Genomic DNA, 12,908 nt, shown 5'->3' with positions numbered 1-12,908 from the left:
CACTGTGGTCTCACAGGCATGAGTGTCATACTGGTATACTGTCGTGGTATACTGTCGTACTGGTATATTAGTAGATAATTAGTATACAGTATTTACAGTGTAGTATTAGTCGAATAAGAGCACAGTACAATGTACAGTACCAGTCAAAAGTTTGGACACCTACTCATTCCAGAGTTTTTCTTTATTTTTAACATTTTTCTACATTGTAGAATAATAATGAAGGCATCAAAACTATAAAATAGCACATGGAATCATGTAGTAACCAAAAAAGTGTTAAACAAATCAAAATATATTTTAGGTTCTTCAAAGTAGCCACCGTTTGCCTTGATGACAGCTTTGCACACTCTTGGCATTCTCTCAACCAGCTTCATGAGGAATGCTTTTCCAACAGTCTTGGAGTTCCCACATATGCTGAGCACTTGTTGGCTGCTTTTCCTTCACTCTGCGGTCCAACTCATCCCAAACCATCTCAATTGGGTTGAGGTCGGGTGATTGTGGAGGCCAGGTCATCTGATGCAGCACTCAATCACTCACCTTCTTGGTCAAATAGCCCTTACACAGCCTGGAGGTGTGTTTTGGGTCATTGTACTGTTGAAAAACAAATGATAGTCCCACTAAACTCGAACCAGATGGGATGGCGTAACGCTGCAGAAATGCTGTGGTAGCCATGCTGGTTAAGTGTGCCTTTTTTTTTTATTCTAAATAAATCACAGACTGTGTCAACACCATAATATGTTCTTGTTCTATTACCAAATAGGGCTGTCTTCTGTATACCACCCCTACCTTGTCACAACACAACTGATTGGCTCAAACGCATTAAGAAGGCAAGAAATTCCACAAATGAACTTTTAACAAGGCACACCTGTTAATTGAAATGCATTCCAGGTAACTACATCATGAAGCTGGTTGATAAAATGCCAAGAGTGTGCAAAGCCATCATCAAGGCAAAGGGTGGCTACTTTGAATAATCTCAAATATATTTTGATTTGTTTAAAACTGTTTTGCTCACTACATACTTCCATATGTGTTATTTAATAGTTCTGATGTATTCACTGTTATTCTACAATGTAGAAAATGGTAAAAAATAAACCCTTGAATGAGTAGGTGTGTCCAAACTTTTGACTATGTGTGGTAAATCCAAAATGGAGTTAAAGCTCTCTGTGAATGCATTGTATGCATCTTGGCATGTGCATGGGTCAACTCCATGTGTGTGTAATCCATGTCGGGTTGGACAGGAGGTCATTGTGTATAGGCTACAGTACTCTCTGGAGTGTGTGTATCCATTGACTAGGACAAACTGTTTAAGAGGTGACACCAATGGCACAATGACCTCCACCCCTGGAGCGTCTGAGCCCCGACTCACACACTTATCACCACGCACCAACACGCACACAAACACAATCACTTTGTCGCTCACTCTGATTGTTCTGCCCGATGCATGCCTCTCAATCAATCCGCATGATTCTCCATTTGAGTGGAACACTTCCTAACACCTCCACCAACTGTTCTTTCACGTGGCCGTGAATGTTGGTGTTTCCGTGTCATAGAGAAGTCATGAACCGTACAGGCCAGGATGTTCCCGCCTTCGTTTCTATTTGATACTGTTAGTGAATGTCATGGTACTGCATGGGCACAAACCTTTTGGTTTAAAATAAGTCTTTACTTCCTGTGTCCTGCTGTTCAAGCGTCTTTCCTGTGTCCTCTGTCTTCCCAGAATGCTCAGCGGTTAGGTGGTTCTCAAGGGAACCTGTCCACGCCAGTGGTTTCCGTGGCGACGCCCAGTCTCCTAGCCCCCTTCTCCGCCATGCAGACGGCCTACAACACTGGTGAGTAAAAGAGGAAAAAGGTACTCGCTGCTCACGGGCAAAGCTTGCAGAATATGGGAATTGGACACACACTGTATGTCTGTAGTATGTCTTAAAGCAAGTGTATTAGGACCAGTGGGTGACAAACACAATGGTGAATACTTTCGATTAGTTTATTCAGTTATTCTCTTTTTGTCAGTCTGCTCTGTAATTACCCAAATTGGCAAAGGCAGAAAAGAACACAATTTACCACTGTAAGTGAATCCTATGCATATTCACTTTGATCAATGTGTGAGTATTTCTTTCTCTCTCCCTCTCTCGCCCTCCCTCTCTTCCCCTCCCTCCCCCTCAGAGTACCAGCTGACAAGTGCAGATCTCACAGCGCTCCAGACATTCACGCCATCAGGGCTGCTGCCTAGCAACATGTCCACCTGGCAACAGCAACCAGCAGTATCCCAGCAGCAGCAGCAACAACAGCAGCAGCAACAACAACAGCAGCAGCAGCAACAACAACAACAACAGATCAGTTTGGCGTCACTCAGTAACTTGGTGTAAGTACACTTCCCCGGTCACCCTATTGTATAAGTGTAGCTAGCTGCACCCTAAACCAGTGGTATTCAAAGTCGGGGTCATGACCCCTAGTGGGCCCCCCCATATTTAAAAAAATTATAATAATACAGTTGAGAGTACAGATTATTGTATGAAACAATATACAAAAACAAGTATTAAGTAAATGTATTTATTGGTTTCTTTTCATGTTAATAAGAGCAGAAAATGCAATTCATTGAAGGTTGTGTCATTCGATTTTAACATTGTGTCGTTAGATTTGGGTTGGGAGGGGGGAAATTCATTGGGGAAAAAATGGGGTCACCAGAAAATAAAGCTGAAAGAATTGGGTCCCCGCTGAAAAAGTTTGAATAGCACTGCCCTAAACCGATATCTGCGTCCTTCAGTTAAAGGGAATTAACCCAAAACTTTCCCCATACTATGTGACCAATCATTGAGTAGTAACTCCTCACCCATACCATACAGACTATCCCTCTGTACTTACCTGTTCTATAGCCCATAGACCCGTAAACACACATGCACTTACTGTCTGCACACAATTTCATCAGCAAGTCTGACTTACTAAAGCCGTTGCATCTTTGACATGAAATTAGGCATTTTTCCTCAAGAGCAGCATAGCATGGTTGCTAGCTACAAAACAGACCCAAACTGTGAACACCTCAGACCGTCACTGGTATCCACTTGCTATAGTATAGTATGCATCAGAGGAGGCTGGTGGGAGGAGCTATAGGAGGACAGGCTCATTGTAATGGCTGGAATGGAATATATCAAACATATGGAAAACCACGTTTGTCTCCGTTTCATTGATTCCATTCTAGCCATTATAATGAGCCGTCATCCTATAACTCTTCCCACCAACCACCTCTGGTATGCATGTACCTCCACTTTCAGTTTGAGGATGTCTGAGAGGCTGACCTAAACTCCCTCTCCCTTAATTAACATCTCCCCACGTGGATCCAAGAGCGCTTTAGGTTTAGGTGTGCATTGACCACCTGCTGTAGGCTAATGCTAGCTAGTGACCGTCATTAGCCGTCAGCTTTGTCTCGTTACTAGCATTGTTAGAGCCAAATGCAGGTTTCTGTGATTGTGGCGGCTAGGCTAGCCGCGGGGTAGCTGTATGTAACCGCCTGTTTGTTCTCCCCCTCTTGTCCACAGCATGTGGGGCGCAGAGAAACAGAACGGGGAGATGGCTAACTGCATCTCCAATTTCGCTGCTAACCTGAGGTGAACGAATTAGCATCTAGCGCTACATGTGTGGTTATCGTCATGCCGTATCAAATTAAGTTTGTGCGGCTCTCAGGTTGGGTTCAATTCATAAGAACATAATGAAGGAATAACAGTTTAGATTTCATGTAACTTACACTGTAAAACATTATTTATTTGTTTCCCCTTTTTCTCCCCAATTTCATGATATCCAATTGGTAGTTAGTCTTGTCCTATCGCTGCAACTCCCATATGGTCTCAGGAGAGGCGAAGGTCGAGAACCATGCGTTCTCTGAAACACAACGCGCCAAGCCGCACTGCTTCTTGACACACTGCTCGATAAACCCGGAAGCCAGCCGCACCAATGTGTCACAGGAAACACCTGGTGACTGTGTCCGCGTGCATGCGCCCAGCTCGCCACAGGAGTCGCTAGAGCGCGATGGGACAAGGACATCCCGGCCGGCCAAACCCACCCCTAACCCGGACGACGCTGGGCCAATTGTACGCCGCCTCATGGGTCTCCCGGCCGGCTGCGACACAGCCATGTATCGAACCCAGATCTGCGTCTTTCCTCCTTCTTTTATAGCTTGTTTCTGAGGCTTTGAGTGTTGGAACCAAAGAGAGAAATATGCAGGAATATGGCAGCCGCCCAACGCTGTGTGTGTCAGTCTCACAGGACAGCATTGACACACACCAAGAATGAGTAGTGTAGTCCTCCTTTTTTTGTCTTGAAGCACAGGTCTATTAATCTCTCTCACTTGGATGGCCTGACAGTAAGATCAATAGTCAGATTTCACTCATCCATACTTCATATAGATCAGTGAAACTGCTTCTTCAAAGTAAGGCACTTGATCAAACCGTTCTCATTTTGCCCTGAAGAGCATGTTCCACCCACGATTTGTTCTCTCACACAAGCGTTTGATTACATAGGCTATACGTACAGTCCCACTGTTTTTGTTATTTATTCCCTTGCACGGTAGCTGCAGTGAGCAGACACTTCCAATCAAAGGTGATTGACGGTTTTTCACTGCAAGCCTCGCGTTCTCTGTCAGCCCTGGTTACCCGCCGTGGGAAGCAAGGGGGAAATGATTTCTGCCGGGGTTTTTTTTCTCCACTTCCTTCTCTTGCACTGAGTGGCCAATCATTCCAGAGCCTCCTGTAAAGACTCACTGCAACTAGCGTGCACCTGTTGACTAGCACACCAATCTAAATGTTAATGCTGTGTCAAGGGCATCCCGCTAGCCTTCCCGCGGTGACTTGTTTATTGAATCGTTTTCCACACGTCAATTGCTGCCTTGCGCCTTGCAGGATGTGTTGGTCTCTGTGTTTGAGGAACCCAGCTGATGCATTCAGGAGAGAAAGGGTCTGAATTGAGGAGTTTTAAGGGGTTTTGGAGAAATGGTTCCTGTTTAGGGAACATGTCTGTCTGTCCTTGCATTAAGGACATGTCCTTTTGCATTGGAGAAATGGTGCACACACATATACATACACACACACACACACACACACACACACACACACACACACACACACACACACACAACTCACTACCTCAGTATGTTGCTATCTGTCTATCACTATTAACTCACTCTGTCTGTGTCTCTTCCTTTCAATATATCTCTCTCTCTGCGTCTGTCTCTCTCTCTGCGTCTGTCTCTCTCTCTGCGTCTGTCTCTATCTCTGCGTCTGTCTCTCTCTCTGCGTCTGTCTCTCTCTCTGCGTCTGTCTCTCTCTCTGCGTCTGTCTCTCTCTGTCTCCAGTTTTGTTCAGGGAAAAGCTTACCTTTATGTGTCTACATTACCCATGTTTTACAATGTACACAGTAATGAATAGTTTGTGTACACACTGCTGATTTGTGTGCTGTGCACATAATATCCTATTTAGTTCAGAGAAAGCTCCTTTCTCCTCAAGGAATAGTTGTTTGTTTGCACAGGCGACAGGATAGGGAATCATTGTGTCAACACATCCACTCCAGCTTGATTACCCTACATTGCAGGAAAGGGAAAAATAATAGAATCAATAAAATAACATTTATTTAGGGACTACATTGATGTCTTGGTCAATAAATTCAAAATGATGAGCCTATAATTACATTTTATTTAGTAAATGAATACCCAATGTTTGACTAAGTTTGAATGTAGAGTGATTTAGTCATGTTTATAATAAGTATTTTCTATCTCTGCCAAGTTTTTGGGCTGTCTGTTATGTACATTAATGGAGAGCAGGTTTCTGAATCACCCTCCCTGTGTTAGTTTCTCAAACTTTCTTTTTTACCCTCCCTTTACAGCATGGCCTCTCAATCAAACTTGCTATTTGGCAGGGAAGAGGGTCTCTGCTGGTACTGTATATCTCCTCAGTCAGAGGAGGCTGGTGGGGTGAGCTATAGGAGGATGAGCTCATTGTAATGGGTGGAATGGCATAAATGGAACTGAGTCTAACATGTGGTTTCCAAATGTTTGACGTGTTTGATACCGTTCCATTCATTCCATTCCAGACATTACAATGAGCCCATCTTCCCATAGCTCCTCCCACCAGCCTCTTCTATCTTCAGTGTATAACTAGCCACACAGCATGGCACTGTTTCCCAAACCTGGTCTTTGAGGACCCCCATGCATGCTGGTTTTCATTTAAAACCAGATCCAATAATTATTCAACAGAAGCTACTGGTAATAATCATCCATGAAACTCACTATCAACTCAGTTTAAGCTCATTTATTGAGAGATTGGTTTCATGTGAAAACTGTGCACACAATGGTCCTTCTGGACCAGGTTTTGGGAAATGGCGCTATACTGTACTGTACTGTAACCGTGTGCTTCTGACTGCGCTAGCTGTGTTAGCGCTCTGAGCTAGCCTGAAGAGCGAGCCTTCATCACTGTCACCAGCCTGCTGACTCTGACCGTATTATTCTCCATAGCAACAGGACCCTTGTAGCACTATAATCCATCAACCTGTACAAGTCCATAATGACGGGCTTACACTTGATAAAGTGGCACATAGAGGCAGAGTAACACAGTCAAGGGTTTAGGGAGTGAGTGTGCACATGAGCGAGAGTATGTGTGTGTGTTGTAGGGTAAAGAATCACGTTCTTGCATCTTTTATTGTGCAATTGTGAATATATAAAATAATATGAATGGGTCCATTGTGCCCTATAAGTACACTAGCTTAAAGGCCCAGTGCAGTCAAAAACATGATTTACCTGTGTGTTATGTACAGTGAGCAAAAAAAGTATTTGGACAGTGATTTATTTTGTTTGTTGTTTTGGCTCTTTACTCCAGCACTTTGGATTTGAAATGATACAATGACAAAATGCAGACTGTCAGCTTTAATTTGAGGGCATTTTCACCATATCTGGTGAACCGTTTAGAAATTACAGCACTTTTTGTACATAGTCCCACCATTATATGGGACCAAAAGTATTGGGACAAATTCACTTATGTGTACTCAAAATTTGAGTATTTGGTCCCATATTCCTAGCATGCAATGATTACATCATTGTTTTTGTGGTTTCACCTTATTTTGTGACCAATCATTTTGGAGTCACTTTTATTGTAAATAAGAATATAATACATTTCTAAACACTTCTACATTAATGGGGATGCTACCATGATTAGGGTTAATTCTAAATGAATCGTGAATAATGATCACTGAGAAAGTTAGACACACAAATATCATACCCCGCGAAGAATGCTAACCTCCCCTGTTATTGTAATGGTGAGAGGTTAGCATGTCTTGGGGATATGATATTTGTAACTTTCTCACTCATCATTATTCATGATTCATTCAGGACTATCCGTAATCATGGTAGCATTCACATGAATGTAGGAGTGTTTAGAAATATATTCTATTCTTATTTGTGCCAATACTTTTGGTCCCCTAAAATGGGGGGACAAAAAGTGCTGTAATTTATACACGGTTCACCCGATATGGATGAAAATACGCTCAAATCAAAGCTTGACAGTTTAACCTCATAGTATCATTTCAAGTCCAAAGTGCTGGAGTACAGAGCCAAAACAACACAAAATGAGTCACTGGCAGAATACTTTTGGAGCTCACTGTATATTTCCACACTGAGGATGGAATAATACTGTGAAAAGGCCCTTTTAGTGTAAGAGCTGTTTGAAAATACTTTTGGGAAAAATGGCTGCCTGTTTTTGTGGGATGGAGTTTTTGCCTGCCTGGTGAATATCTTTTTTTTATTGGTCTATTCACTAATTTACCGCCTGGTGACATCCAAACCTCTCTGCCAATAACAGCTAGTTTTCAGTTTTCCACTCCACACTCATGAGAAATTGCTCTTTGCTAAGAAGCAATTTTTTTTTATTTTTGGCAATTTTAATTGAAAACAGTCACAGTAAGGTATTTAATTGTTAGCCAGAAACGATTTGATATTGAGATAAAAACGGCTGCGTTGGACCTGATTTAAGGGCGACCTGATTTAAGGGTGAAGTGATTCAAGTGAGTTGGCTTTTCCAATCGAGGGGAGTGGTGTGGGAGAGAGGGGGAGGGTGCTGAGGGCTGTGTGAATTTACAGATGGGACTTGTTGGCGGGGTGTGAAGTTGGAGATGTCTGGGTACAATTGCATGAGTTACTAAATGCTAAAGATAAATGACTGTGGACACATGGCACAAGGCATGGGAGTGGTCTTTCGGAATCCAGAGTCCGTCTGCATGGCTTGTGGACCGTGCACTTCCGTGTGGCCTTTTCATCCAGTCTGTTTGCGTCTCTGTTCGTGTGTCTAACCTCAGTCCATCAACCTATAGTCGCTTTTAAAAGCTGTGTCATGACATAGTGTTCCCTAAAACATTTAGCAGTGAAACATTACCTGTCGTTAGCAATTAGCAAAAACATGAGCTGTCAGCCCAGGGTGTGTATGAACAGTAGGGTGGAACACAGAGCACGGCACATAGAATTGAAGACCTACGCAGTTCATAGAAGGGACACTTATCTACCACTCCCATAAACAATTACATTCTTTTCCTCTGCAAGGTTCTGTTTGTTTTTCCGCTACTCAATTTGCTGGCACATTTGTCATCTAGGATCCCCCCCCCTCCACCTAGTGTGTGGAGGTGTTGACTCTATGTTCCATCAGCGCTTACTACACTGTGTGCTGGTTAGCAGGTCCCTCTCTGGGCTCCTGTATTTAAAGTGATGTTCATGGTGATGTGGATATATGTGTTTGTAAGTAGTGTTGCAGTTACCCTGGCTGACCAGCAGATGTCAGCACACGTCTCACCAGCAGATGTCAGCACACGTCTCACCATTTCTTTCTCTCTTTTCTCGGTCCCTCCAGGCCGGTTGGCCACTTACCCCAGGGCACCATGCTGACGATTAACACCAACCCCAACATCAGCATCAAGTCGGAGCCCGTGTCGCCCAACCGCGACCGCAGCACCCCGTGCTCCACAGCTGGGGGTGGCGGAGGAGCGGGCCTAGTGACCATCACAGGGGCCCCTATGTCAGGCCAGTACCCCGGGGCCCTGCGCCTGGAGCCGTCCACCCTGCAGGGCCGCTCGCCCGTCGGCAGCCTGAGCAGCAACGGCAGTTCCTACGAGGGTGACCGGGACGATGGGGCCCAGGGGCGGGCCCAGGACTTCCACCACCAGGGAGGGGCCTCCTCTGCCATGGGGCTCCTGAGGCCCTCGTCCACTCAGGAGCAGCAGGAGCATGAGGGGGCCAACGTGAAGAGAATGAGACTGGACACCTGGGTCACATAGATGTGTAGAACAAGAGAGTGGAGGGGAGAGATGCCCCCTCTCCCCCACCATCCCCCACCCTTTTACCGTATGTACAGTAAATGCTGACCTCACACACATGCCTCCACCAAACACACACACATGCACAGGACACACCCATTTGCGCATGCTCTTACACTCTTACACACACTCTTTCTCTCACAAATGTATGCGTTGACACACAAGCTGCATACTGTTTTACACTATATTGTACTACACACACACACACACACACACATTCTCACACAAACACCCTCTATTTGGGCAGAGACACCGAACCAGGGATTACATGTCAACATAGTGTGTTGGACAAGATTAGGATTGGAATGAATTGAGTTCTCTTTTGTTCAAGCTGGCTCTGTCTACTTTTCGTTTTGAAGGGAGAGAGAGAGCAGCTAGAAAACTGACTGACTATTGACTAACTATAGGCTTTGCTGGGTTTTCTCTTCACCCTCTACATTACATAATACACACCTGGTATCCTCCTGTCTTTTATCCACAGTAGGTCTCTAGTCCAGCTGCACTGCTCTGTTGAGAAACAGTAGAACAACCAAAATGAATCCACTTCTTTGTATCTGCTCAGTGGCACTGTTATATCCAGCTTTTGGTGTTTTTGTAAAGAGTATGAGATTGGTGAATGAGATTTTAACTGTTCTTTTTGTAGTATTACGTCCTCTCTCTGTCTGACTGTTGTCCATCAACCATCTTTACATTTCTATTAACATTTCTGTTTTAGATTTGAGAACCCAAAATTCACTGAGTCAAACTGATTAGCTATCCATTTTATAAGACAGGATTTACTCTTCTAAAGTGGACGATCCTTGTTTTGTTTAGTTTTAGCCAGGTATTTAATCAGGACCATGCAAATAGCTGTTTTAATCTGAAACATCGATACCTTATCTAGGTCAAATACTGTTTTATCAGGGAAGGGCTGCACTAGCTCTATGACACATGCTACAGATACCTACAGATCAACTTCAGATGCTGCGTGTGTTTCCTGTTCTGTGATATTTATTTCAAATGCTCTATTTGTGTTGTTTTTTTTTACTACCTTCTTGACTTTTCGGTTTTTCCCCACGCTCAAATCCATCCACACTCACATACAAAAAGTATTTTTGTTAAACAATGCCTGTGTTTCAGAAGGCTCTGAATAGGAGATGTAAACTGGGAGAAAAAGTGAAGAACTGTATATATAAGCAATTTGTTCTGTTTCCTTCTGTATGGCTTTTGTATGGCAGAGACATCGTTCTTTGAGGGTAAACATATAGAGCATATAAATATATATTTAAACAGCAGCGATAGCAGATTTTGAGAGTAAGTGATGAACTGCATACGATGCAGAGAAAACGATAGACGACAGGGATTGTATATAGAAATATATGTTCACATATGTTCAGCAGGATATCCCTAAAAGCTAATGTGTTGATTCCCGGTGATCTGTCTTTCTATTTATGTGTGTGTACATAAGTGTACTAGGTTGCAAAGCAAAGTGAGGGTGCTAGAGGGACAGAAAAGGAAGTAGCAATGGATTGGACTGTTTGAGTGAGCAGTGGTTAGTACTCTGACGGAGCGCACTTTAACCCCTTCCTCCCCCCAAGCCCCCAAAATGCCCCCCTCTCTTTAAAAGCCAGGTGTCCTCCAGAAAGGGACAGTCATGTCTGCATGTCCTCAGGCACGTCAAACTCATTCAACACACAAACACATTTACACACATTAGCCAGACAAGTATCCCCTGTGCTTTCTGTTAGAGGAGAGTTCCATGGCCACATGAATTAATTACAGCATTTCGCTCATTGAACCGTGGTGTAAACTCGACTGCTCCCTACCAGTGACTTAAGACAAGTCCATCTCACGCTCATTTGACCCTTGCCACTATCAATTTTCTGCCAAAACGCCTCATTGCTCCACACACTCAAACACCATACTCACATATACTCTGCACTCTATCCAGAACAGGTTCAAATGACCTCCCATTGGCTCTTTATCGTTTTATATCGTTGTAGTTGTTGCCGTAGGGATTGTGCAGCCTGACTCGTCAGGAGTCTAGATGATCGTCTAGAGGTGGATGGCAGAGAGAGAGAGAGAGAGAGAGAGAGAGAGAGAGAGAGAGAGAGCGATCACGCCTGCCGGCATATTCACCTTCCCTTAGACTGTAAGACTGTTGTGTCCTGGGCTTTGAACAAACGTTGACCCTGATGTTTCTTTGTTTTTTTTATAATAATGGTAGCTATGTCTTGAATAGGGCTACATGCCATGAAGCGATGTTTCATACCTAGACGAAATGGTGACTAGCGGAAGCAGACGATGGGGTTGGTTAATACTCTGGATGCTGGCCAATCGAGGTGTTGTATAAAGCCCTGACATTATCTCAGAACAACACTAAGGGTCACTGTAATCACAAATGAAAAGACAATCGTCATGACAATAGTTAACCTGCGCCCCCATATTCCCCATGTATAATGAATGATGTTTCGAGAATCTCACTTTCCAGTGTTAATTTGTGCCGGTGACAGTTCTATTGTCTGTTTTTATTATAATTGTTCTATGATAATTGCTATTATTAATGTTAATATTATCATTATTGTGACCATCGATGGTAATTGTAATGATGATATAGAAAAGGCAATTTTTATTTTTTGCGGTTTTGTGTAGGTTAGGAATCTTGTTTTATTTGAATTTTATTTTATTATATATAAATATATTTTTGTTTTGTTTTCATTTTTTGTTTTTTTTCTTCAAAGGGTGTACTAAAATTGCACGATTTATGACGTAAAACAAAACCGCTGTAGTAATATTAGTACATGTGAGATCATGAAAGGTGGTATACTGACCAGTTCAATGCTGCAATCTTTTGTCAAATGTACAAAACTTAGTCTACACATAGTAAAGTGAGGACAAGAAAACATTTAATTTATTTCTGACCAGACACAAAGATGTCAATGCATGGGCGTAACACAAAAAAAGAATGAATCATATTATAGGAAATAAATATGAAATGTAATATCAATAAGAATATACATCACACAGAAATAAAATAGAAATTGAAGAAAAAAGTACAATTATAGCTAATATATTGTGTTCGGCTAGTCTGCTTTTTGTTGTAAACAAAATGAACTTTTTTGTTGTTTTTGGAGAATGATATACAATTTGTGTATATTTTCATAAATAAAGTATGCACTGATGTTATTACAAATTCTATACTGCTTTTACAAAAAAAGTGTTTGTTATTGTACCAAAGTATCCATTTGTCCCTTCTTACCCTCCCCTTTTTGCGTATGTTTTATCGTATTTTATATATTAAATAGACAAGTTGACCTAAAAAGAGGTTTGGTTTGTTATTATGATTTACATTAGAATGTGCATTTGTGTTGTTCACCATCAAAACATTTGATAATTTATCAATACAAACTTGTTTTCTGAAAGAAGTTTTTTGAAACGTGATGTATCAGCTATGTTTGGTAAGTGACAGAAAATATGGGACTGTTGAGAGAGTAGTTTATTAATTGCCAGAGATATGTGAAGTGGAATGATGTATTTTCACCATAAGATGTCATCACGTGCTGGTAATGCTTTGGGCATCATTATCACGTGTTCAGATC

The 12,908-nt window shown here is 42.5% G+C and overlaps 1 protein-coding gene across 12 annotated transcripts in view; it reads left to right on the top strand.

The window, feature by feature from the left end:
- LOC106605316 (myocyte-specific enhancer factor 2D homolog) overlaps positions 1 to 12,631 on the top strand; it is a 72,647-nt gene extending 60,016 nt beyond the window's left edge. For 8 of the 12 annotated variants that reach the window (XM_045718439.1, XM_045718438.1, XM_014200799.2 and 5 more), the window contains 5 exons: positions 1,715 to 1,826; positions 2,158 to 2,356; positions 3,528 to 3,596; positions 5,863 to 5,913; positions 8,868 to 12,631. In XM_045718439.1, the coding sequence (XP_045574395.1) occupies positions 1,715 to 1,826; positions 2,158 to 2,356; positions 3,528 to 3,596; positions 5,863 to 5,913; positions 8,868 to 9,291 (855 nt within the window). In that variant the 3' untranslated portion in view covers positions 9,292 to 12,631. The remainder of the gene's footprint in view (positions 1 to 1,714; positions 1,827 to 2,157; positions 2,357 to 3,527; positions 3,597 to 5,862; positions 5,914 to 8,867) is intronic. The other 4 variants (XM_045718443.1, XM_045718445.1, XM_045718444.1 and 1 more) reach the window with 2 other exon arrangements.
- The last annotated feature ends 277 nt before the right edge of the window (positions 12,632 to 12,908 follow it).

The sequence above is a fragment of the Salmo salar genome, chromosome ssa05 (assembly GCF_905237065.1).
Source record: "Salmo salar chromosome ssa05, Ssal_v3.1, whole genome shotgun sequence".
Classification (NCBI taxonomy): domain Eukaryota; kingdom Metazoa; phylum Chordata; class Actinopteri; order Salmoniformes; family Salmonidae; genus Salmo; species Salmo salar.
Note: the sequence above shows the minus strand (reverse complement) of the source record. Positions and strands in the feature narration are given on the sequence as shown.